The 25,029-nt window shown below is 42.8% G+C and overlaps 1 protein-coding gene across 1 annotated transcript in view; it reads right to left on the reverse strand.

Annotated features, from left to right (window-relative positions):
- LOC144752078 (nicotinamide N-methyltransferase-like) overlaps nt 1–12,975 on the reverse strand; it is a 57,610-nt gene extending 44,635 nt beyond the window's left edge. Inside the window, exon 1 of the mRNA XM_078640029.1 lies at nt 12,819–12,975. Within this exon, the coding sequence (XP_078496155.1) occupies nt 12,819–12,975 (157 nt within the window). The remainder of the gene's footprint in view (nt 1–12,818) is intronic.
- Between the last annotated feature and the right edge of the window lie 12,054 nt (nt 12,976–25,029).

The following is a 25,029-nucleotide window of genomic DNA, read 5'->3' on the forward strand; positions in this document are numbered from 1 at the left end:
CCAAAAACATGCAATACTGTTACCTTGCAGAGGCCTAAGTTAAAATCATGCCAAAACGCACTAGGCCCAAAGCCCCCTTTTCCACCATGGTTTTTCTTCAAACCATTTGCAATCAAAACTAGATATTCCCAACTCTCATCCCAGCTAAGAAAATCCACTAAGAACCACCTACAACACACTCAAATCGCACCCTAAAAACACGCAACAATCGAAAATTAACATGGGCGCCTAAGGCAACGGTTTCCCTTCCTCGACTTTGCCTAAACACACCCTTCCCATCAATCGATTCATCCCAAATTTCCTGCACAACCACCAATTCCCTCCCACCACTCACAGAAGCCCCGTTCCGCTAGCTCAACTGGAACACCGCATACACACATTTCCCTTGCGCCCCAAACTATCCATTGGATAACATGGCAAATCGCGTCTTGACACAAAAAATGGTGTTTTCAGCACTTTCACTACTTCGATCCTCTTAAACCTTACCAGGACACTTGTTCCAGTGATTCCCAGTGATTATCTGTAAGGCATAACAAAATCGATCCACTGAAAGGTGTACGACTTTTCACCCAAACACACGGGCCCGCAAAACACCAAAAAGGCCACAATTCGGCCAATTCTGGACCAAAAAACGCCTAACTGCCCTAAAACCTTGCCAATATCATTATGAATGAGCCTGCATTGAGCCCTGAGCCCCAGACTCCAGGAACCCTACAAAATTTAACTCAAAAACCCTAGTTAACTGCACTGAACCCCCAAAACAGCTTTAAACCCTAGATATGCTTTTTATGTCTGTGTCAAAGAGCCTAGGTATGCTACATCAGGTTGCTTCACTCAGTGGTGCCTGCCTTGACCGTCTGCATGGCCCTGCCGCAAGCATGGCCCAAAACTCCATTCCGCTCAAGAATTTGCGAATTTTCGGCGATTTTGGGAGATTTGCGGATTGTGAATTTGCCGGTGAAAATCCGCAAATTTCGCGAGCAGAGCGGATTTTTGGGTCATCGTTGTGGCAGGGCCATGCAGACAGTCAAGGCAGGCACCACTGAGTGAAGCACCCTGATGTAGCATACCTAGGCTCTTTGTCACAGACAGACAAAGCATATCTAATTGTATGCAGCACGCCACATAGCCCCAATTTTACATGAACTGCTGTCTGGACTCTGCCTGGCATAACAACACTACACTGCCTCGACCACTCCATACCATGACTAGACAGACCTGTAGTTCTGCTGTAATAGTTGTTGTAGACTGGTTTACCTGTTTGCCACTCACGAATTGGCCATAGTTCTTCCGTAAACCGACGCTGATGATCCATCCATCCCAGTGAGCGATTGTAAAGAAAAAAGATATATTATTTAATCAATCATCATGGTATATTGGCAAACAGTGAGTCCAAGGACATTTTGAATATTGGAAAATGCAACGTAGTGGCCTCTGCAGTTGAAGTACAATTTGAATTAAACAAGGAAAAAAAAAGCAGAGTAGACTTGAGTTACATTTAGTGTGTAAAAGATTAAATAATAACATAAGACATATGATTCATTTCATGCACAACAAACAAACCGCAATTGCTTTTATCAGAGCCAGACAGCCATTGCTGTCCACTGCATGCCATCTTCTCATTATTCATTACCTGTTCCACTTTTTGTCCGCATCTTCTTCTGAAAGTGAGGGCCCACAGGGCAGCCTCTCCTGTCAATTTCAGAAGTAACTGTCAGCAATCAGCAAGCATGTAGTCAGTAATTCCAGTCCCACTTGAGTGGACTCGTCTACGAAGACAAAGTTTCTTGATTCTGCTTAATCCAGCCATCTGCCTTGAGGGAAATAGATAGGGGTAGTCTGGAGGAGGAGGATAGAGGAGCATGATTGAGTTGTGAACTTGTGAACCTCAGGAATGCAGACTGCGGCACCTTCAAATCAATAAGGAAATAAGATGAAGACAGTGCTGCGGATGGACTTGTTGTGATTAGGTAATTAGAGTTTTGTTGTGGTAAAAGTTGCAAAACAAAAAAAGACACACAGGAATAAAAGTGAATAAGGACGAAAAAAAAGGAAGTCATTTTCAGGCCTCGGTGTCAGGGAAGTAGAGCTCGTCCTCAAACTCTGTGAATTGAGACAGGAGTTGGTCAGCTAAATTCCTGTGTGCATTCACATATTTTGTAATCTGGTGGTATGAAGTGCTGATTCATCTTGATCATTGTTAACCTCTCCACATTTTTGGGCGAGAGGCGGGTCCTTTTTGAAATTACAATGGCACCAGCAGCACTGAAAACACGTTTAGAAGACACGCTCGAGAGTGGGCAAGACAAATAATTTAGAGCCCAGTTGGTGATCAGTCGCCATAGAGGCCTTTTCCCATTCCAATACAGCAATGGGTTCTGATTAACAAAGACCTCTGTTGGGTCATCCAGATAGGCCTGCACCATCAACTCTAGGTTCTCCAGGGTTGCTCCACTTTGCCTACCATCTGTGGCCTTTGCATCACTGGAACGAGCAAACCCTTGATGAGTTAGCCAATCCACTTCTGGCAATATTATGGCTGGGCTTGGTGCAGGTGAGGATGATGATACGGTTGCTGGTGTCGTAATGGCTGGGAGGGAAAGTGACTCCCATCGGCCACAGATTCAGAAGTGGAACTTGACGCCGAATGGCCTGCTGATTCACTAGTACTTCTGCCGGTTCTTTCAATTTTCTGCCGCTCTTTTCGAACTGAGTGGCTGACAGAGCTAGCCAATGTTTGTACTTTGAAACATCTGCTTCATTAAACGGAATGAATGCTTTTGTACCGAGGATCTAGAATAGTGGCACAAATGTAATGTGACTAATTATGTATTTTTTTAAGCCTTTCATTGTCAACTAGGCGGCTTAATAACCTCTCTGCCAACTGATATGCATATTGCTTTTCAGCATCATCTCGGAACGTTGAAGACACAGCCTTCAATTGGTGCTCTAGCATGCGCAACAATGGGATAGCTTTGCCCAAAGTACAGTCCTCCCTGCTGACTTCACGCGTGAAGACCTCAAAAGGAGGAAGCATGTCTGTCAGCTTTTAACTAGCTTCCATTCCTCCAACACTAGCCACTTGTCTTTAATAGTAGAACCCAGTGCAAAGACATACTGATTGATTATGACCCACTGCTAAGACAGACGCTCAAGCATGTAGAAGGTTGAGTTCTAACGTGTTACCACCTCCTGGATGAGTCCTCTGACTGGCAGTCTATGTTCACGTTGCATGTTCCTCAGCTGCTTTCGGGACTTAAAAGAATGGCTGAAATGTGTGCAGATTCTTCGGCAGTTGGTCAGTAACTTGCTGACTGAGTTTTCTTTTTTCAAGAAATATTGCACAACAATGTTAATACGCACAGATCACGATCTTGGGTTACTATGGGCCGAATCAAGATGACCCATCGGTGTTGGAGTCTATTTTCTCACATTTATTGTCCTTCCCAGAACCTACTATCTTGGCGGGGGATTTTATTATGGTGTTGGATCCTTCTTTGGATAAAACTCCTAGTAGTAGACCTCAAGTCCACTCTAAAACCAGGGTATTTCTGCTTGACAGTATGAAGCAATACGGGTACACAGATATTTGGAGAATGAGATCAGGACGGTGCAGGGTACCTCTTTTCGGAATTATAAGTATCATCACCAATCAAGAATAGACTTTATATTAATTAGCCATAAACTTGTGGATTGCGTCAAGAGTATCCAATATCTCCCCCCCATCTATCTGACCACTCAGCCGTATCTATGGAACTTATTGGATTCCCTAAAATCTCCCCTAAAGCTTGGTCTTTTGACTGTTCCTTACTCTCGTCACCTGACAATATTTCTTTTTTATTGTCTGAAGCTCGGAGCTTCTTGCTCATTAATGGAGGTTTGGCTGCGACTGGCATTATATGGGACTTTTTTAAGGCCTATTTGAGAGGTCTTATTATAAATAGAGTCTCATATCGAAGGAAACAATACAGAGAAGAAGTAGCAGGTATTGAGGTGGAGATACTTAAAACTCAAGCCATTATACATCTGGGTGCTACTTCCTCTGATAGTGTTCCTTCAGTATTACGTAATAGACTACTTTTCTTAAAAGGTCAGCTTAGCTCAGTCCTAAATCAGAGAATCCTTAAGAAATGGGAAGCTAGTAAAATAGCTCATTTCGAGTATGGTGAAGGAGCAGGGAAGTTATTGGCCTGGAAGGCGAAAACTGATCAGGTTCGCAACAATATAGTGTCTATTACTTCTAATAATGCGGTATTTTCTTTAGATGAAGATATCAGGAGAACATTTAGGGAATTTTTTCAAGATATTTAGTATGAAAATAAGAACGTCGATCCGGACGATGTTGAGGACTGGTTGAGAGAGATTTCCCTCCCCTCATTATCCTCGGAGCAACAAATCTTCTTAGATAGTGTCATTACAGAAGAAGAAGTTAGGGTGGCTATCCAGAGCAGTAAAAAGGGTAAGGCTGCAGGCCCTGATGGTCTGCCAGCTGTAATATATAGGGCTCTAGAACAAGAAATAGTTCATTTTTTAACTATACTGTTCAATCAAATCTTGCAGGAAGGCTTGTCACCCCCTGTATCGTGAGACAGCACACCTATAACCCTGATTTTAAAACCAGGGAAGCCAGCCTCCTGTTGTGGGTCATATAGGCCGATCTCCATCATATAGGCCGATCTCCATCTTGAACGTGGATTATAAAATCTTTGCTACCGTTCTAGCACGGAGATTATGCCTAGTGGCACCAGACATCCTCCACCAGGACCAGAAGGGGTTTGTCAAGGGCTGTTAACTATACGAACTGACATACGATCTCATAGGGGCTATTGACATGGCAACGGCAGACTCCCTCCCTTTGTCTGTTTTGACGCTCGACGCAACCAAGGCCTTCGACAGGGTAAATTGGTTGTACCTGTCGGGGGCCTTGGCCAAGTTTAACATCGGGGAGGGATTTCGTCGAGCAGTTGGACTTCTTTATCAGAATCCCTCTGCTTCTGTATTAGTGAATGGAGAACTTTCAGACCCATTTTCCATCACAAGGGGGACGTGGCAGGGCTGCCCTCTTTCCCCTCTCATATTTGATTAATACATATAACCCTTTGCTCAGCGCTTGAGGGAAGATATTAATATCAAGTCTTTTATATATAGGGGATGGGAAAGAAAAGTTGCCCTGTACACTGATGACATCCTGATCTTCTCTTCAGATATACAGACAGCAATTCCAACTGCTATTAACCTAGCCCTGGAATTCGGGGCAATATCTGGATATCAGGTTAATGCCTCTAAGACAGAGGTAATGGTTTGGAATGATCATGTTGGTAATTTAAACATACAGACCAGCTCTAGTTTCGGATATCTAGGACTTAACATAGTTAAAGATATAAACAAAATTGCAATAACCAACCTTACAGCCGTTGCAAAAGAATGTCGTAAACTTATGCGATCATGGTCGAATCTCCCTTTATCAACGTTGGGTAGAGTCAATCTTATCAAAATGACCATTTTACCAAAAATGTCTTTTTTATTTAATACCATTCCTCTTTTTCTAGATTCAATATTTTTGTCGACATTGCAGGGAAAAATCACCTCTTTTATTTGGGATAAACATATCCCAAGGATCGCTTGAAAGAAACTTAGGAGGCGCAGGGAGAAAGGAGGGCTAGCTGTACCAGATCTGCAAATATATGCGAGGGCGTTCCAACTTCCTCATGCCAGAATGCTTTTAAAGATGCCTACTAATTTTGGTATAGGTAGCCTGTTTTCAGCATTGCTCAAAGGCGAAGGTATTGTCCAGTCAGGATTTCTGTTCAAATTTGGAGATCCAAAATTCTTCAAAAAGGTTAAATTGAAGATTTTACAGGGATTGGCAAGAACATGGGCTAAACTAAGAAACTCAATAAAACTGGGGTATTTCTCTAGCAGGTCGCCGTTGTGGGGAGGACCAGGGAGCCCCGGGTGGTTGGAAGATAGCTTGGCTGGGCCGTTAAAGGACGCAGGGCTGGTGCTTTGAGGGGATTTGTTTGTTGAGGGATGTCTGCTTCCTTAGGAAGTGTTAAAAAATCTAATTGGGCCACATTTTTCAAGATTTAAGTACATACAGATAGCTAGTTGGGCTCACTCTTTCACCCTACACCCCTCACGTAGCAGCAAATATCCATTAGGAGGGGGGAGCCATCTGGAATCCCTCCTGTTAGATAAGCCCACGATTTAAAAGGAGGTTTCCCTGTGGTACAATCAAATCCTGGAAGAGCTAGAAGGTGACTTCCAATTGCCAGAGTAGTTGTGGGGTCTTACTTTTCCGGGTTACAATGTACAAGATCTGTGGCTAGCTTCGTTTAAGTTATTGTAGGACATTGTTAAGCCTGCATGGTTGCGTAGGAACCATCTTTTTACTCTACACAGAGCTTATTATTCCCCACAAAGATTATCAAAATTCTCTCAGGGCGCCCTGGTGACTTGTGCTAGATGTGGATTGGCAGCTGCATCCGATGCCCATATGTATTTTGAATGTAATCTATTGACACCGTTCTGGGATTCCTTGAGTAACCTACTTACTTCTGCATTGGGCTTTGAAGTTCAGATCGATCTCCCTCTTGTAATCTTTGGTATTATCGATGGGGTCCGGAGCCCAGCTAATAATCTCCTTTTCAATTCTATCATATTGGCCAGAAGGGAGATCTGTAAAAAATGGAAAGACCCAATACCACCAACTCTGATGGACTGCCGTGCTACGGCCCTACAGATATCAAAACTGGATCTGGCTAGGGCAGGTAACCAAAACAAAAGATATTTTTGCCATTTGTTTAATTGGGACCAATGAGTTGTCTGGGTTATTTTTGTTGTTTTTTTCCCCCGGTCAAATGATTACGCTGCTATGGTTCTGACCTTCCTGGTTTTGCCGTACCAAGGTTGAGCTCTCGGGTGCATTGGCAGCATCTCCCTGACTTCCTTTGGTTTCGCTGGTGTTAGGCCTTCGGAGTTATTGACCTTGCTGAGGGTTGATGGAAACCTGCACTCTAATCCCTTCCAGTTTTATACGGTGGCAGCATGTCGATCTCTTAAGGTTTCTTTTTGCACTGAAACCATGGTGGAAAATGAGGACACAACCCCCCCCCCCCCCCCCAAAAACCAGTGTTAATACTGTGCGCCAAACACGGCACTCTGAAATAGCCACCCTCAGGCATGGCCTTAACTATATTACTGCCATTATCCGTGGAAACATAACCAATCATGCACTTTCTTGGATGCAGCCATTCATAGACCTTACTCTGAAACTCATCCAAAATGTTTTGTGCAGTATGAGATTTGTCCATGGCAAACATGGCTACTGTTGCATGTTTCCGAGTAGCTTGAAAAACTGTGTTCGGGTCAACACCTGCATTTAACTTGTCTCTAACTCCTTTAAAAGAGACCAAGTGTGAAGTGATGCACATGTAATCAACGGCTTGGCAACTGGTCCACATGTCTGTTGTCAGGTGGATAGTGTGAACAGCACTCTTCTGCCAAGCTGCACCAATCACCTCCAACACATCTTGATGTAGTGCTGGAAACGCAACTCTGGCAAAATAGGACCTGTTAGGAACCTTCCATTTAGGGCAGACTGTTGCCACAAATTCTAGAAAACCTATCCCTTCCACAAAAGAAAAAGGGAGAAGGTCCAGCACTAGCATTTTAGCCAGCTTTGCATTATATAGACGTGCCGTTGGATGGTTGCGTTCAAATGGCTCCTCCGACCAAAACATGCTTCTAATGGTGGTCTGGACCATTTTATGTGATGATGATGATGCAGACTTCTTCAAACCAGTTAGGCTCATTGATGTACTTTTTCGCATTGGTGTCTTACCCAGACTCTTAGTGTGCCTCATACATGTTGCAGGGGTAGTGGGTGTGGGAACTACCACTGCAGTGCTGCTGCCAGGGGTACTGGGTGTACCAGAAAAAAATGTCTGTTGCTTCTTCACTTCCCCCCTGCACTATCAGCCCCTCGTCATCATCAGATGCAATATGAATGGATACATTGGGATTTGTTGTACTTTTGTATTCCCGGATCTTCCTTAGGTGCTCCTCCCAAATGATAGTGTGGTGTTTTTGGAGATGACCTCCCTGGCTTCCGGTACAATAGTTGGTACCAAGCTTACCCCGACTAACTACACTTTTACAAATTGAACAAACAACCATGTTTTCCGCCTTTTTGCTAACACTAAAGAAGTCCCAAACTGGGGACTGGACCTTTCTGCTGGTGGTGGAGGTGCTACTTTCAATGCCAGATGAAGTGGAGGATGGGTGAGGCTGAATATGACTCTGTTTTGCACTTACAGCACCACTCCTTGAGGTAATGGAGGTCGAGCTGGATGGAGGTCCCTGCCGGCCCTTCTGATGAGAAAATAAAAAGCAGTAGGTCGTGTTTGTGTAGTAGTTAACTGCATTGGTGGTGGTACCAGTGCCACGCCACCCACATCCCGCTCAGCAGCACTTCGGGATAGGATCATAATGTCTGTCTGCATGCCCGCTGGGGCTGGAGTGACGACTGTGATGACTGGGTCGTCGTCAGACTATTCATCAGCAGCAGAAGACACCGCTTCTTGTTCGTCATCATCACCCACAAGTGGAAGCCTTGCGGGAACCTTCCTTTTAGGCTTAGCTACCTTTGTCGGCTCATGGCGTGCCTCACTCTCAGACTGCATTGCTGGGTTCCAATCAACATCAAGATCATCAGAAGGAAGGGGGCTTGAAGAAGAACTTGTAGTAGTAGCGCTCCTTGACCTTTTTCTTGCTGGGGATCTGGAAGACAATGGATCATCATCAGGAGGAGTGGCTTCCTCGGATGATACCCCCGCTTGAATCTTCATTTCCTGATGTGCCCCTACTTCTGGAAGAACAAGCATTGTGGGTAGTTGTGCCGCTCCATGCGCATCTAGTTGCGCCTCTTCTTGCGCCTCTACATACGCCTCTCTTCGCGCTTCTACTTGCACCTCTCCTTGCTACTTGCGCCTCTCCTTGATGTTTAAATTTAAGACACCCCACAGAAAGACTTGGCCCATGCACCACTCACTACCCCTGGGCATAATGGATGAAAGCAAGGCAAACTGGGTGCAGGCTTGAGCACACTGCCTTGCTTCAAAATGGCCCTTCGACCCCCACCACATGACCAGGCCCTGCCTGGACCAGGCTTCAAAATGGCCCTCACCCACATCGCCAGGCCCCAACAACACCCCAAAAAGTCAAAAAACACAAACAAATCACCCCAATCCAATGCCATTCATGCCCTCAATGATGTTTAACTTCAAGACAGCTCACAGAAAGACTTGGCCCATGCACCACTCACTACCCCTGGGCCTACTGGCAAGTGTGGCTTTACAGGCACCCCAAAATTAAAAACAAATTCCACATATAACAGTGAGCTAAAATTCCATGACATAAATGAGATTTAAGTTCAACAAAACTTACAGAAACAGTTGTATCATGCACCCATGACTAACCCTGGGCCTACTGGATACTGTGGCTACCCACAATATTTTTTTTTAAAGTTGTGAAAAAGTTTTCAAATTGTAGTTGCAGCAACTGCAATGCCCCAAACAAACAACACCAACTTACTTGTAAAATCTCAAATACAAAAGTGATCCAAAAACTCTAAAGTCCAAAAAGTCCTCAAATACAAATATCCAGCAGGAGCCACAAAAGTAATCCTTCCAGCTCCAGATCCAAAGAAAAGTGACCAGGAGATGGACAAGCACTGGGAGGAGCCTGCTGGACCGGAACAGGAAGTTGGAGGCTCTGGGGCACTTCCTTCCTCCCACCCCCCACCCAAAAAATGGACTCCTTGCACAAAAAAGTGCAGCTAACTGTCAATCTGAGGGTTATTCTGATAAAAAATCATCATTTTCAGAAGGTTTATGCTGCCTGCGGTGGATTTCTTGTCCAGAATTGCAATTTTTGCAAGTTGGAGAAAGTGAGCTGTTCAAATCTACCGCTGCATCTACGTGTTCGCAATTGTTTACTCCCGCAATGCGTGATCGCGGGCCCTTATGACGTACTCACGTTGTCAAACTCTCGCTGTGCAAGATGGCGGGCCACGATGACGTACTAGCGGTCGAAAAACTGTAAAGCGATCATGCAGAAATATCCAAAATGACGCAGCACACGCAAACCGGATGAAAAACAACTCAGAGAACTGAGAATCACAGTAAGTCAACGCAGCGCGCACGATATTGTATATTTCAAGCGCCATCTTGCGAATTGCGGATTTTGGGCAAATTTGCGCGATTTTCGGAACGCGAATTTGCCAAAAATCTGCTAATTTCATCAACGGAACGGATTTTACGCCCATACTTAATAATAGCTCGGGTGGGCGTGGGCAATAAGAGCATGTTTCCTTGATTAAGCTTTAGATAAAAAGAAACAATGTCATGCTGTAAAGTATAACATGTGGAATCATCTGCCTTTCCTTAAACTAGTTTGCCTAGAAATCTGTAGCTTGCATTATGGTATAGCTACAAAGTTTTTATCATAATAATTTTTATTGCATTTTTACATTGTATTGAGTGTTTTTATGGTAATTGGATCCATCCATCCATTTGGGCGTGTATCAGTTTCATAATGTCTAATGGAATTGTTTTAAATGTATTTTTGTGTGCTTTTATGTCACTAAAGATCTGATCTTCTCTCAACCCTCTTCTACCTCTACCTAGAACCACTTTGTGGGATTCTAAGAAACTCCGGGATTCTCTTCTATCTTTATACTGACAATACCCAAATTTATATGAAAATCCTATACCCAGAGGTTGGTGCCCTGCTTTTAAATCTCTCTTAAAGATACAAAACTGGATTTCCAACTACCATTTAAAACTCAACCCAATTAAATCTTTTGATTTCACCTCTGAAAGCAAAAATTCTAGTACAAGAAATGATGGCCAACTTTCCTGCCACTGTCACAGGTGTCAGATCACTTGGCCTTACCCTTGATAATCGTGTCAATCTTCAGAGCAACATAGCAGTCATGGACAACAGCACACATAACCAACTGAGGCTCCTCAAACAATTGATTCCAGAACAAGACCTCAAATAGTGGCACAGTCTCTCTAGACTAGAGCATGGAATTGCCCTTCTCTAAGGCGTTCCCAAAGTTAAAGGTTCTCTTATGGGATGAAGAGCTACATAAATGTAGGTCAGACCGCTTAATGGGTGGGTTTTTGGATTTTAAGGCTGTCATGTTATTTGAATAATTTCTTGATAAGATTGAGTGTCCGTTAGCCAAACAACTGTATACACAATTCAGAAATAGAATCTTTCCAATTAACAGCTTCTGGGAAGTTACGTTTTGTGCCAATACTCTTTGTCAGTCATGCCATCTGGAGATTGAAACTTTGCACCATTTCTATTTTATTGCAATGCTTGGACAAATTATCTCAAAAAGTAGTCTAAGCCCATCTGTCACCACTTAGGAGTTAGGTATGAGTATGCTTTGAGAATCATGAAATCACCACATTTTTATCTTCTGCATGGATTACATGGAGGAACATTTTAGAGTTCAGGGCTGATCATTCATGGAATGTGATTGACTCTACAACTAATGTGCATTACTACTGCTGCTTCTGTGATATTTATATACAGTATACAGTTGTGTTCCCTCCAATGCATGTTTCACACCAAGAGGATTTTTTAATAATAGTGTACGCACTCTCTTTGTGGAATTCATGTCTTTGCAATTTTGCACAATGTAGTGGTAACCCTCATGGGTCATCCTGCCACTGTGTATAATGTGATCAAGTGTCATTTTGTGGTCAATAATGCTGTATTTATTACAGTGCTTTCAATTTGTCTTGAATCTCTTTTCTAACTGATACAGGAGTTTATTGTCATTGCTTGGTTTTGATGACTTTACGTTGTTTTTAAGCATCTGTGAATCCATACTAAACTTTCTGACTGATATAAATATTTCTCTAGTGACGTGATAATATGAGAAATACATTCAAATTGCTTCCCAGTACTACTTTCCAAACAGTAAAATGACACATCTGGACATACTATAGAAGCAGCACAATTAAATAAAGGAAATATATACAACCCCTATATTCTTCTATCTCAAATTGTCCTTGCCCCTGACATTATTATCCACTAATTCCACACTGACCTGCCCTGAACCCTCTAATCCAAACTCCAACCCATTCAGAATACAGAAAATACAAATTTAAAAATGAGCACAAATAGTGGTGCCTGCCCTCTCTCAAACAGCAAACATTTTGCAACATATGGCATTGAACGTACTTGAGCCCCAAAGAGTGAACATTTTAAAGCTAGATGATGCAATAAAAATAGGAGATAAAAAAATTAATTTGACTTCCCCTAGGAATACAAATCCACAATGACCAAGCGCTCAGCACTGAGCAGAACCAAGTATATGGTAAAGGAAGAGAAAGTTCACACTGTATGTATTACAGTCTCACTTTTAAGGTAACATCTCTCTTACATAATATGAAATACAAAATTATGCATTTCTCACTCAAACATTACCCAAACTGTTTTCTTGGACTAAAATAAATCACGTCAAAATAAACATTTATCAGTGCATTCCTTAAGTATTTCTGTCTTGTGTTTAACTTGACCACATTGTTCCTGTTCTCCAACAATATCATTTTTACCTTAATTGCAGAGACAGTGGTGGTAAATGTTTGGCAAATAATGGGAAGAACATCCAGCAGAAGGAGATGCAAGGTAGGTCAGAACATTGCTGAGTTACTCAGGTTGAGTTTATCAACTCAATCAGAACATATAAAGAATCATATAGTCTGTGGACATGAAATAACATAGATAGTCCATACCTCCGGATGTGAAAATCTTGACGAAACCATCAAACATCTCAGTTAAATCATCAAAAAATTCAGATTGCTGGGCCAGGTAGGTTTGTATATACTGTTTTGAATCAAAATATTCATCATAGAATTCCTTTTCAGTAACAGCAGAGGCCATTTTTTCCATTGCAATATTCTCCTGCTTTCAAGAAATGTTACCTGTACTCACTTTATATTGGAAAAATCTACAATTTGAATAATGTCTCTTACTGCATTTGCAAGTTATTTGTAGAATGCCTGATCACCTGAGGGGGTATCCTGAAGCTCAGCAGGTGTGAGTATAGGTGCACTTAGAGCCTGGGGAGATGAATCGAAAAGCCAGGTATTCAACTTCTTACAGAATTTAAGAAGTGAGGCGGAGGCTCCCATGTGTGGAGTCAGGCCGAGCAACGCTTTTGGATCTCTGGAATGAGGCGTAAGCTCCCATGTGTGGAGGCAGTCTATGCAATGCTTTAGGGGCTCTTGAGAGAGGCGGAGGCTCTCATGTGTGGAGTCAGGCCGTGCAATGCTTTTGGGGCTCTGGAGTGAGGCGGAGGCTCCCATGTGTGGAGTCACGCTGTGCAATGCTTTAGGGGCTCTGGAGTGAGGTGGAGGCTCCCATGTGTGGAGGCAGGCTGTGCAATGCTTTTGGGGCTCTGGAGTGAGGCAGAGGCTCCCATGTGTTGAGTCAGACCGTGCAATGCTTTTGGATCTCTGGAGTGAGGTGGAGGCTCCCATGTGTGGAGGCAGGCTGTGACATGCTTTAGAGGCTCTGGAGTGAGGCGCAGGCTCCCATGTGTGGAGGCAGGCCGTGCAATGCTTTTGGGGCTCTGGAGTGAGGCGGAGGCTCACATGTGTGGGGAGAGGCCATGCAATGCTTTAGGGGCTCTGGAGTGAGGTGGAGGCTCCTATGTGTGGAGGCAGGCTGTGACATGCTTTAGAGGCTCTGGAGTGAGACGGAGGCTCCATGTTTGGAGTCAGGCCGTGCAATGCTTTTGGGGCTCTGGAGTGAGGCGGAGGCTCCCAAGTGTGGAGTCAGGCCTTACAATGCTTTTGGGCTCTGCAGTTAGGCAGAGGCTCCATGTGTGGAGGCATGCCATGCAATGTTTTAGGGGCTCTGGAGTGAGGTGGAGGCTCCCATGTGTTGAGTCAGACCGTGCAATGCTTTTGGATCTCTGGAGTGAGGTGGAGGCTCCCATGTGTGGAGGCAGGCTGTGACATGCTTTAGAGGCTCTGGAGTGAGGCGCAGGCTCCCATGTGTGGAGGCAGGCCGTGGAATGCTTTTGGGGCTCTGGAGTGAGGCGGAGGCTCACATGTGTGGGGAGAGGCCATGCAATGCTTTAGGGGCTCTGGAGTGAGGTGGAGGCTCCCATGTGTGGAGGCAGGCTGTGACATGCTTTAGAGGCTCTGGGGTGAGGCGGAGGCTCCATGTTTGGAGTCAGGCCGTGCAATGCTTTTGGGGCTCTGGAGTGAGGCGGAGGCTCCCAAGTGTGGAGTCAGGCCTTACAATGCTTTTGGGCTCTGCATTTAGGCGGAGGCTCCATGTGTGGAGGCATGCCATGCAATGTTTTAGGGGCTCTGGAGTGAGGTGGAGGCTCCCATGTGTGGAGTCAGACCGTGCAATGCTTTTGGATCTCTGGAGTGAGGTGGAGGCTCCCATGTGTGGAGTCAGGCCGTGCAATGCTTTAAGGGCTCTGGAGTTAGGCGGAGGCTCCCATGTGTGGAGAGAGGCCGTGCAATGCTTTAGGGGCTCTGGAGTGAGGCGGAGGCTCCCATGTGTTGAGTCAGGCCGTGCAATGCTTTAGGGGCTCTTGAGTGAGGCGGAGGCTCCCATGTGTGGCGTCACCCTGGGTATAACACTACGCTACGCTAACAGAGCATAGGTAGTTTGTACTACTTCACACTCCACAAATTGCATGTAGCACAATACAGAAACTGTGCTTAATCTTGTAGCGTAGCAGATACATCAACAACATCCTCAGCTGCTTTGATAAAGTAATTTTACATGCTAAAAAGCACATAACGAGTTTACAAAAGTGACATTTTTCTATGAAAACATTAGGCAATGAGAGAGGTGATGATTTTGGGGTCCCCCTAACCTAGGGTGAGGAACAAACAATTTAGACTTTATTAGCACAGTTGGATATTTTTCTTTCAGCACCTTTGATACAAGTATGCCCCATTCAGAGAAATAAAGGTTACATTTTGATATAATGAGAGCCGTAATTTTGGATGATACCCAGGTTACTAGAGTGGCCTGATACGGATTACCGCTCTTAAATTATATAGCCTCTATATAAGAGGTTGGCAGATGTTTTAGATCTTCCTGTGCTGCCAATAGTTTCAAGATATTAGCTCTATTTAAGATATCATTGTTACCACATGATTCACTAAGGAGTTGAAATACTGTTTTCGTGTTTTCCCTTTGAGACCCCTCCATATGCATGAGCTTTTACCATATATCAACATCTGTTAATGGTTTGTTTCCAATGAAAGTAGATTTATTTACAAGTGTTTCTTCTTTAATGATAGTTAATAATGGTTTGTGTTGAACTTGTGTGACAGCTCTTATATGAGATTGGCCATTTGTACATTGTTTCTACTAAAGGCTGGTTTGCAATGGAGAGTAGATGTTTCTAATGTTGGTCACTGTCCATAGAAGACTCAGTTAAACTGGCTTGATCAGATATTTGCTGTTTCTGCGAGGTTGTTCATTGCTGTAACTCCTGGTAATTTCATGACCTTTTATAGAGCTGTATGTTTACTTGGCGTATGGGTGTCAACTTTTGAGCTTATTATACTTGAATTAATATGTTGCATGCATTATTTTTTGTAGATTTGTTGGGAAGCTGCCGAGTTGAAATCACCTCCATTTAGGTCTTGGTAAGGGAACAAACCATTTGTTGTTTGCCTTTGTTGGAACTTCTAAAGCAAGCTTTTAACATTCAACTGCTCTCCATTAGCAGGAAAAGTTATATTGTTATGCGGATTTGTATTTGTTTCTGATCTTCTTGATTGCTGAAATATTAGAAATAATTTCTCAGTCGACTCTTTTAGTTTGTTTGGCTTTTCAATTTTCTCTTTCTTTTTATTTTGTTTTCTGATTTTTTTCTGTTTATTCTTTGAAATGACATGTTCCATTAAACAATTTGACATCATACTTTTATTTAGAATAATAATTTCATCAGACAATTCTGGTGCATTATATATTATATTATACATTATATAATAACAGTTACCAGGTCCACAGACTTAGGACTTTCACAGTCATTGTTACCACAGGGATCCTGATTATGATCCATATCAACTGTTATAATGTGTTTGTTTTGTGGTTGTTGCACATAAGTATTTCATCGAGGGGATATTTTTTGTGATAATTTCTTAATGTCTGTTGTAGATTTGGTAAGATTATTATCCATGTTTAGATGGAGTTGTGCCTTAATAATTTGTATCTCTCCTACCAGTCGGCACACAATTGCTGGAAATTATTGTATGTTTTCAATAATTAGGCTAAAAGTATAACACTGGTTAAGTTAGTCGTACTGTTCATTAACTGTTTATGTTTCCTTGGCCTCCATCAATAACTCCATTATTGTAGGCTGTATTTCTTCAAAGCAAGAGTCAATGGCTGCAGTACATTGTGCTAATGATACCAACAGAGCTATCTGTAAGTCAAATTTATTCGATCGGTATTCAAGAGCCTTTGATGTTATATCTAGAGTCTAAAACAAGCAGAGATAAGTATCTGACTACATGACTCTACAATATTTGCAGGTAAAGCTAGAAATTTAAGGGAGTATGCTCAATCAAATGCACTAATTTATCACTTTCCTAATACATTTTAAAATATCAACAATTTGTATAAATGCTCATACAACAAGCGAAGATTAACATAGATTTATTCTTTATTCTGAAGCATGTATTCAGTCCAATCAGCTTCCAGAAGACATAATAAATAATATCACATGAAACCAAGATTACCAAATTAACAGCCAGCGCGTTTCGTCCCCATCCGGGACATCATCAGGGTTTTTAGTGTATGACCGGAATTACCATCAATCAAAAATTTTTTTGAAAATCTACCTTACCATGAGCTAACCATGGAATACTCAATGCCTGGTCTAGAGACAGACAGTAGTCAGGAATCAACCAAATTAACTTCAGCTCCTCCTATTCCAGCTCTTTATCCAGCACAATAGTGGGATTAGGGTGACTCGGTCTGAGACATAATCAAGCCCTAATTCTGCATGCACAGAAAATGCCAGGGTGGACTGGGGGACCTGGAACAGCTTGCAGAGAAAGTTTTTCTCCATAGTCTGAATCCAATCCACCTTAGTGTACCCCCAAACCTTGCTACCATATTGCAGCTGTGCGATACACTTAGCTTGCTATAGTTTTTAAACGGTCCCTTGGTGCCCTGGAATGAAGACTATGTGCAAAACTATAAACTGCCCCATGATTTTTTGGGGACTCTGATCTTTTGGCCTCCACCAGTGGTTTCCAACAGTTTTTTGTATCAAATAGAACTCCCAAATAGGGGAAGTCATTGAGTTTGGATACAGTAAATGTCTTACTGCTGGTTGATTTGGGGCCCACTCCCAATACATAGGACTTTGAAAAACTAACCAAGAGGTCCAGGAGTTCCATAAAAAACACATACTTGGCCAGCAGCAAGTCAGGCCCCTGTGCAGTCAGAGACATCAGAACCGCATTGTCCACATATAGCAAAACAGGATCAGGACAGCCAGTCAACACCAATAGGATTGCGGACTCTAACCAACAAAGTTAACAAGGTGTAAGTATGCACCCCAGTGATCCCACAGCCTATTGCAAATGATCAGGTATGTTCTGCTCTTTGAGAGAAATGCACCAAGGCTGAGGTCATTGAGTGTAGATCTGATAAAATGCCACAGTACTAGGATCGACCCCCAGCTCACTAAGCAGAGCCCTACATTTAGCTCAATTTACCTTATCAAAAGCAGACTTCAAATCCATAAACTTGAGATGTAGGGACTCTGGTCGAGCCACAGTGCATTTATTGATGAATAGATGGAGGCTGAGGCATTGGTCTGCAGTCCAACTCCATACCCTGAATTCATACTCTCTTCTGCCCAGTCAGACAGCCTATACAACACCACCCTCCCCAGAACCTTAACAATAGCATTCAAAAGTGAGATTGCCCTATGGCATTGTGCGTTTTCTTTTATCAACCCCTCCTTTGCAACAGTATTTAAGACCTGCGTTAATAGCGGGACATAAACCTCAATATTAGGTTTAAAAAGATCTGGCCGGGGGCCTAGCTTCTGGACAAGGCAATAATTTGTTGTTGGATTTCATCTAATGCGAAAACCACTCGGTGCCGATTCTCTATGCCCCAGGAGTTTTACCACCTATCCCATCCCCACTCAATATGAGCCATCCAAAGTTGCCACGGGATATGATGACATAAAAGCATGCCAGGACCAACAGAGAAACAAGGCCTGTTCACACCACCTCAAAAAAGGCAACTATCCCTGTTTCACAGCCTTGAAATAGCTCGTCCCAGGTTGACTCATGTAAATTGTATCCACACTCCTTGTGAGCCAGCTTGTAGGCTCGCCTGCAATATCTAATCAATTGCCAGTCCCTCTGGGACTGCTTCAAAGCTGCCTTCAAATCGTGCAGAGTTTTTGAACAATCCCTATCAAACCATTTTGGGATTAGTGACTCCTGAGTGCTGGTGAGTGTGGGCATCAGGAGTTTGCAAACCCTCAGAATCATGCCTTCATATGCTTCTAATACCTCCTCCCGCATCCCTGTCCAGCAAATGGTAAAATGATGCAGACAAGAAGAAAAAAATAGACATTTGTAGATGCTGAGGGTCCACCAAAGTACAATTCTGCCTTCTGCCTTTGTCCAACAACAGACAAGTTCATGAGGACACCCCTTTAATGTTGTTTTGGGCCTACAGCAATTTCCAGGGTTAGGTATAATGAATTGGGTTCCCTAAAAGGTAAGAGAAAGACATTAAAATGAGAAATGAGGAGATATACACATGCCTACACATGCCTAATAGCAAGATGATTGCTGACTGAGCAGGGCCTCCTACCTGATGACTATCCCTAGTGAACCTAATGTCAATCGGGGAGAGGGGTGTGTGAGGGCAACAGAGGACAAAGGTTTCTTTCCCCTCACCAGTGGGTATCCTTACCTAAGATTTTCCTTTCTTTCCTTTGTACTTTTTTCTTTCTAAATGTATGGGTGACTTTTCTTGCACCCTTAAGTGTGGGTGACTTTTTGCACCGCATTTTAGGAACTGTGTCCATTCATTGGTATACATAGTACAATTCTGCCTTCTGCCTTTGTCCAACAACAGACAAGTTCATGAGGACACCCCTTTAATGTTGTGTTGGGCCTACAGCAATTTCCAGGGTTAGATATAATGAATTGGGTTCCCTAAAAGGTAAGAGAAAGACATTAAAATGAGAAATGAGGAGATATACACATGCCTACACATGCCTAATAGCAAGATGATTGCTGACTGAGCAGGGCCTCCTACCTGATGACTATCCCTAGTGAACCTAATGTCAATCGGGGAGAGGTGGCATGTAATTCAGAAGCAAGAGAATTGATTAAAGAAAAAAGAGAGATGAAGATAGAGGAAAAATTAACATAAAAAGGCAAGTAAAGTGCAGAAAGAGGCAAGAGAAGTAATGAAAGAAGCAAAAGAAGTGCCGAAAAAGGATGAAGTGTATGGAAGGAATCAAGAGATGTGCAGAAAGAGGTAATGAGGTGCAGAATGAGGTTAGAGAAGTGAAGAAAGAAGAAAGAGAAGTGCCCAAAGAGGAAAGATAAGTGAATTAAGAGGCAAGAAAGATGAAAATAGAGGAAGTAATGTACTTAAAAATGCAAGTGAAGTGCAGAAAGAGACAAGAGAAGTGCAGAAATAAGCAAGAGAGGTACAGAAAAAAAGCACGAGAGGTAAAGAAAGAGGCAACAGTGGTGCGAAAAAAGCAAGAGATGTGACAAAAGAAGCAGGAGAGGTGCTGAAAAAAGGAAGAGTAGTGCAGAAAGAGGCAAGTGGAATGCAGAAATAGCATGAGAGGTACTAAATGGAGCAGGAGAAGTACAGAAAGAAGGAAAAGAGGTGCAATAAGAAGCAATAGAGGTACAGTAAATGCAGGAACGGTACATAAAGAGGTAACTGATATGAAGAAATAGACAATAGAAGTGCAGAGAGAGGAAAGAGTAGTGCAGAGAGAGGAAAGAGAAGTACAGAAAGAGGGAAGAGAGTTCTAAAAATAGGCACAATATGTCATGAGAGAAGAAAGATAGGTGTAGATAGTGAAAGAAATGTGTAGAAAGAGGCAAATGAAGTACAGAAAGAGAAAAGTGAAGTGCAGAAAGAAGCAAGATAAGTGCAGAAAGAAGCAAGAACATTGCAGAATAAGGAAAAAAAATGCAGAAAGAAGCAAAAGAGGTGAAGAAAGAAGCAAGAAAGGTACAGAAAAAAGCTAGAGAGACGCAGAAAGGGTGAGAGAGGCACAGAAAGATAAAAAAGAGAACAGCAGAGGGAGATAGAAAGGTACCCAAGAGGTGCAGAAAGAATAAACAGAGGTACCGAAAGACACAACAGAAGTGCAGAAAGAGACGAGAGGAGAGCAGAAAGAGGCAAGAGACGTGCTGCTAGAAGCAAGAGAAGTGCAGAAATAGGAAGAATGTGCAGAAAGAGGCAACAGAGGTACAGAAAGAGGCAATAAAAGTGCAGAAAGAGACAAGAGAGGTTCGGATAGAGGAAGAACTGTGCATAAAGAGGCAAGTGAAGTGCAGAAAGTGGCTAGAGAAGTGCAGAAATAGGTAAATGAAATGCTGGAAAGAGGCAAGAGAAGTGCAGAAAGAAGAAAGAGGGGTGCAGAAAGAAACACGAGAGGTGTAGGAATATGCATAAATAGGAATACAGATACAGAAGAAGGCAAGATAAGTGCAGAAAGTGGCAAGAGAGTTCTAGAAAGAAGCAAGAGAGCTACCAAAGGATTCAAGAAGGGTAATAAAACAAGTATGTAAATGTAAATGTGTGTGTACTTGTAAAGCGCAACTGTCATCCCATTTCGGGGTCTCCTGGCGCTGTACGTATACCACTGTGGAACCCTTCCTGGATTTCTCTGTGAGATGTCCACTTCTGGGCACCCCCGAGGTGAAGCCAGGCATCCAAGCGCTGCTGGGGCCGTTGTGGAGATTAAGCAAGCTATTGCCCAGAGTCACAGAGTGGGACCCATGATTAGACTAGGCACCGAGGCGAAAATTGAATCCTGGTCCCGGGCCAGACCTCTGCATCAGGGTCTGCCGCTCTAACCATTGAGCCACGCTTCTCCACACATTATAAGTATAAGTATAGAGGTGGATACAGAAGCAGAAGAAGCGAAAGAAAGAAGGAAAAAGAGGTAGAAACATACAGAAAGAGACCCATAAGGTGTAGGAAGAGGTAAGAGAAATGCAGAACGGGACAAGGTAAGTGCTTAAATAGGAAAGAGAGGAGCAGTAATAAACAAGAGAAGTACAGCAAGAAGCAAGAAAGGTGCAGAAAGCAGCAAGAGTGGTACTGAAAGAGGCAAGAATGGTGCAGAAATGAGCAATAGAGGTGATGAAACCAGCAATACAGTTGCAGATAGAGGTAGAAATTTGCCAAAAGGGGCAGGAGTGGTGCAGAATGATGCAACAGAGGTTTAGTAAAAGGCAAGAGAGGTGTGGAAAGAAGCAGTAGATATGCAGAAAGAGACAAGTGCTTAAAATGCAACAGAAGTGCAGGAAAACGCAAGAGAGGTAAAGAAAGAAGCAAGAGAAGTACTGAAAGAAGACAAATGAGTGCAGAAAGAGGATAAAATGTACATAAGGAATCAAGAGAAGTGCTGAATGAGGCAAAGAAGTGCAAGATGTTTAGAAAGTGAAGAAAGAGGCAAGAGAAGTGAATAGAGAAGAAAGAGAAATGAAGAAAGAGGAAGAAATATACATAAAAAGGCAAGTCAAGTTCAGAAAGAGGCAAGAGAAGTGCAGAAATAAGCAAGAGAGGAACAGAAAGAAGCAAGAGAGGTGCAGAAAGAGGAAACAGTGGTACAGAAAGAATCAAGAGAGGTGATGAAAAAATCAGGAGAGGTAGAGGTAGAGAAATGCAGAACGAGGCAAGAGGCATGCAGTAGAGCAGGAAATGTATATATTGAAGCAAGAGAAGTACAGAAAGAAGCAAAAGAGGTATAGAAAGTAGCCTGAGAGGTACGGAAAAAGTAAGAGAGGTACAGAAAGAGGCAACAAAAGTGAAGAAAGAGACAATAGAAGTGCAGAAAGAGGCAAGAGAAGTGCAGAAAGAGGGAAAAGAGTTCCAAAAAAAGGCAAAACAAGTCATGACAGACGCAATAGAGGTGAGGATAAGGGAAGAAATACGCATAAAATGGCAAGTGAAGTGCAGAAAGAGGAAAGTGAAATGCAAAGAGTATCAAGAGAAGTACAGAAAGAAGCTAGAGGGGTGCATAAATAAGCAATAGAGTTGCAGAAAGAAGTACGAAAATTACAGAAAGAAGCAAGGGAAGTGCAGAAAGAAGAAAAAGGGGTGCAGAAAGAAGAAACAGAGGCGCAGAAAGAAGCAAGAGAAGTAGAGAAAAAAGCAAGAGAGTTGCAGATAGAAGAAAGAAAAGTTCAGAAACAGGATGGAGAGCTGCAGAAAGTGGCAAGAGTGGTGCAGAAAAAAAAAGAACTCTTGAAGGTGAAAGAAAGGTGCAGAAAGAAGCACAAGAGGTGTGGAAAGAATCAATGGAGGATCAAAAAGATGTAATAGAAGTGAAGTAAGAGGCAAAAGAGGAGCAGAAAGAGGCAAGAGAAGTACAGATAGAAAAAGAGAATTTTATATATAGGAAGAATTTGCAGAAAGAGGCAAGAGAAGTGCAGAAAGAGGCAAGAGAGGTGCACAAAGAGGCAAGAAAAGTGATGAAAAAGCAAAGAAGTGCAGCTAGAGGAAGAAATGTGATAAAAAGATTCAAGTGTAGAGCAGAACGTAGCAAGAGATTTGCAGAAAGTAGAATGAGGGGTGCAGAAAGAAGCATGGGAGGTGCAGAACTAGGCCAATGGTACAGAAATAGGAAGAAAGATGCAGAAGGAAACAAGATAAGTTCAGAAAGAGGCAAGGGAGTTACGGAAAGAAGCAAGAGTGCTGTTGAAGGATGCAAGAAGGGTGCTAAAACAAGTATAAGGGGTGGAAACAGAAGCAAAAGTAGCAAAGAAAGAAGCAAAAGAGTGCATAAAGAGGAAGAAACATATGGGAAGAGACAAGTGAGGTTTAGAAAGAGTTAAGAGAGTTGCAGAACGGGTTAGTACAGAAAGAGGAAAGGAAGGATCAGAAAAAAGCAAGAGAAGTATATAAAGAAGCAATAAAGGTAAATAAAGCAGGAAGAGTGCTGCTGAAAGAGGCAACAGGGGAGCAGGAACAAGCAATACAGGTGAAGAAAGCATCAAGAAAGGTGCAGAAAGAGGTAGAAATTAGTAAAAAAGGGCAAGAGAAGTGCAGAAAGAGGCAAGTGAAGTACAAAAAAAAGCAAGAGAAGTGCAGAAAGAAGTAAGATGGGTGAAGAAATATACAAGAGAGGTCCAGAAAGACACCAGAGAAGGGCAGAAAGAAACAAAAGGGGTGCGGAAAGAAGCAAGAGGGATAGAGAACGAAGCAAGAGAAATGCAGAAAGAGGCAAGAGAAGTGCAGAAATAGGCAAGAGAGGAACACAATGAAGCATGAGAGGTGGAGAAGGAAGCAATAGAAGTGCAGAAAGAGGAAGGAGATGTGTGGAAAAGTGACAAGGGAAGTACAGACAAAAGCAAGAGAGGTGCATAAAGAAGGAAGAGAATTACATAGAGCTGCAAGAGGAATGCAGTAAGAGCAAGAGAGGTGCATAAAGAGGCAATGGGTACAGGAAGAAGCAATAGAGATGATTAAAGAAGCATGAGAGGTACAGAAAGAAGGAAGAGACATGCAGAAAGATGCAAGAGGAATACAGAAAGCACAATAGAGGTACAGAATGAAGCAAGAGAATTACAGAAAGTAGCAAAAGAGGTGCATACATAAGCAAGAGAGCAATAGAAAGAGGCAATCAAAGTGAAGAAGGAGACAAAAGAAGTGCAGAAAAAGGCAAGAGAGGTGCATGAAGTTAAAAGAGAAGTGTAGAAACAAGCAGGAGAGGTGCAGACAGAGCAAGTCAAGTGCAGAAAGAGAACTGCAGTAGGAGGAAGGAAGGTACAGAAAAAGTACAAGAGGTGCAGAAGGACGAAAGAAAGGTACAGAGAGTTCCAAGAAAAGAGTGCATAAAGAGGCAAGAGGAGTGCAGAAATAGCCAAGAGAAGTGCAGAAAGAAGCAATAGAGGTGCAGAAAGAGGATGACATGTACAGAAAGAGGAAGGAGAAGTACAGACGGAGGCAAAGAAGTACACCAATAGTCAAGAGAAATGCAGAAAGAGGCACGTGGATTGCAGAAAGAAGCAAGAAAAGTGCAGAAAAAGCACAAGGGGTGCAATAATAAGAAAGAGAGGTGCAGGAAGAAGCAGCAGTAGTGCAGAAAGAAGCAAAAGAGTTGCAGAAAGAAGCAAGAGAGGTATAGAAACGAGCAAGAGATGTGCAGAAAGAGGCAAGAGATGTGACAAAGAGGCAAGAAATGTACAGAATGAAGCAAGAGAGGTGGAAACAGAAGCAAGAGAGGTGGAGAGAGAAACAATAGAAGCTAGATAAGTACATAAAGAAGACAACATGTACAGAAAAAGGCAATAGAAGTGCAGACAGAAGAGATCAAGGTACAGAAATAGGAAGAATGTGCATAAAGAGGCGAGAGGGATGCAGAAAGTGGCAGGAAGGATGCAGAAAGTGGCAAGAGAAATGAAGAAAGAAGCAAGAGAGGGGCAGAAAGAAGAAAGAAAGCTACATACAGAAGCAAAAGAGATACATAAAGAAGCAACAGAGGTACAGAAACAAGCAAGAACAGTGCAGAAAGAGGGAAGAGAAGTGAAGAAAGAGGAAAAAGAGGTGCAGAAAGAATCAAGAGAGGTTCAGAAAGAAGCAATAGAAGAGCAAATAGAAGCAAGAGAAGTGCAGAAAGAGGATGAAATATACAGAAATAGGACAGAAAATTACAGAAAGAGGCAAAGAAGTACACATAGAGGCTAGTGAAGTGCAGAAAGAAGCAAGAGAAGTGCAGAA

Source organism: Lissotriton helveticus, chromosome 4_2, assembly GCF_964261635.1.
Source record: "Lissotriton helveticus chromosome 4_2, aLisHel1.1, whole genome shotgun sequence".
Taxonomy (NCBI): Eukaryota; Metazoa; Chordata; class Amphibia; order Caudata; family Salamandridae; genus Lissotriton; species Lissotriton helveticus.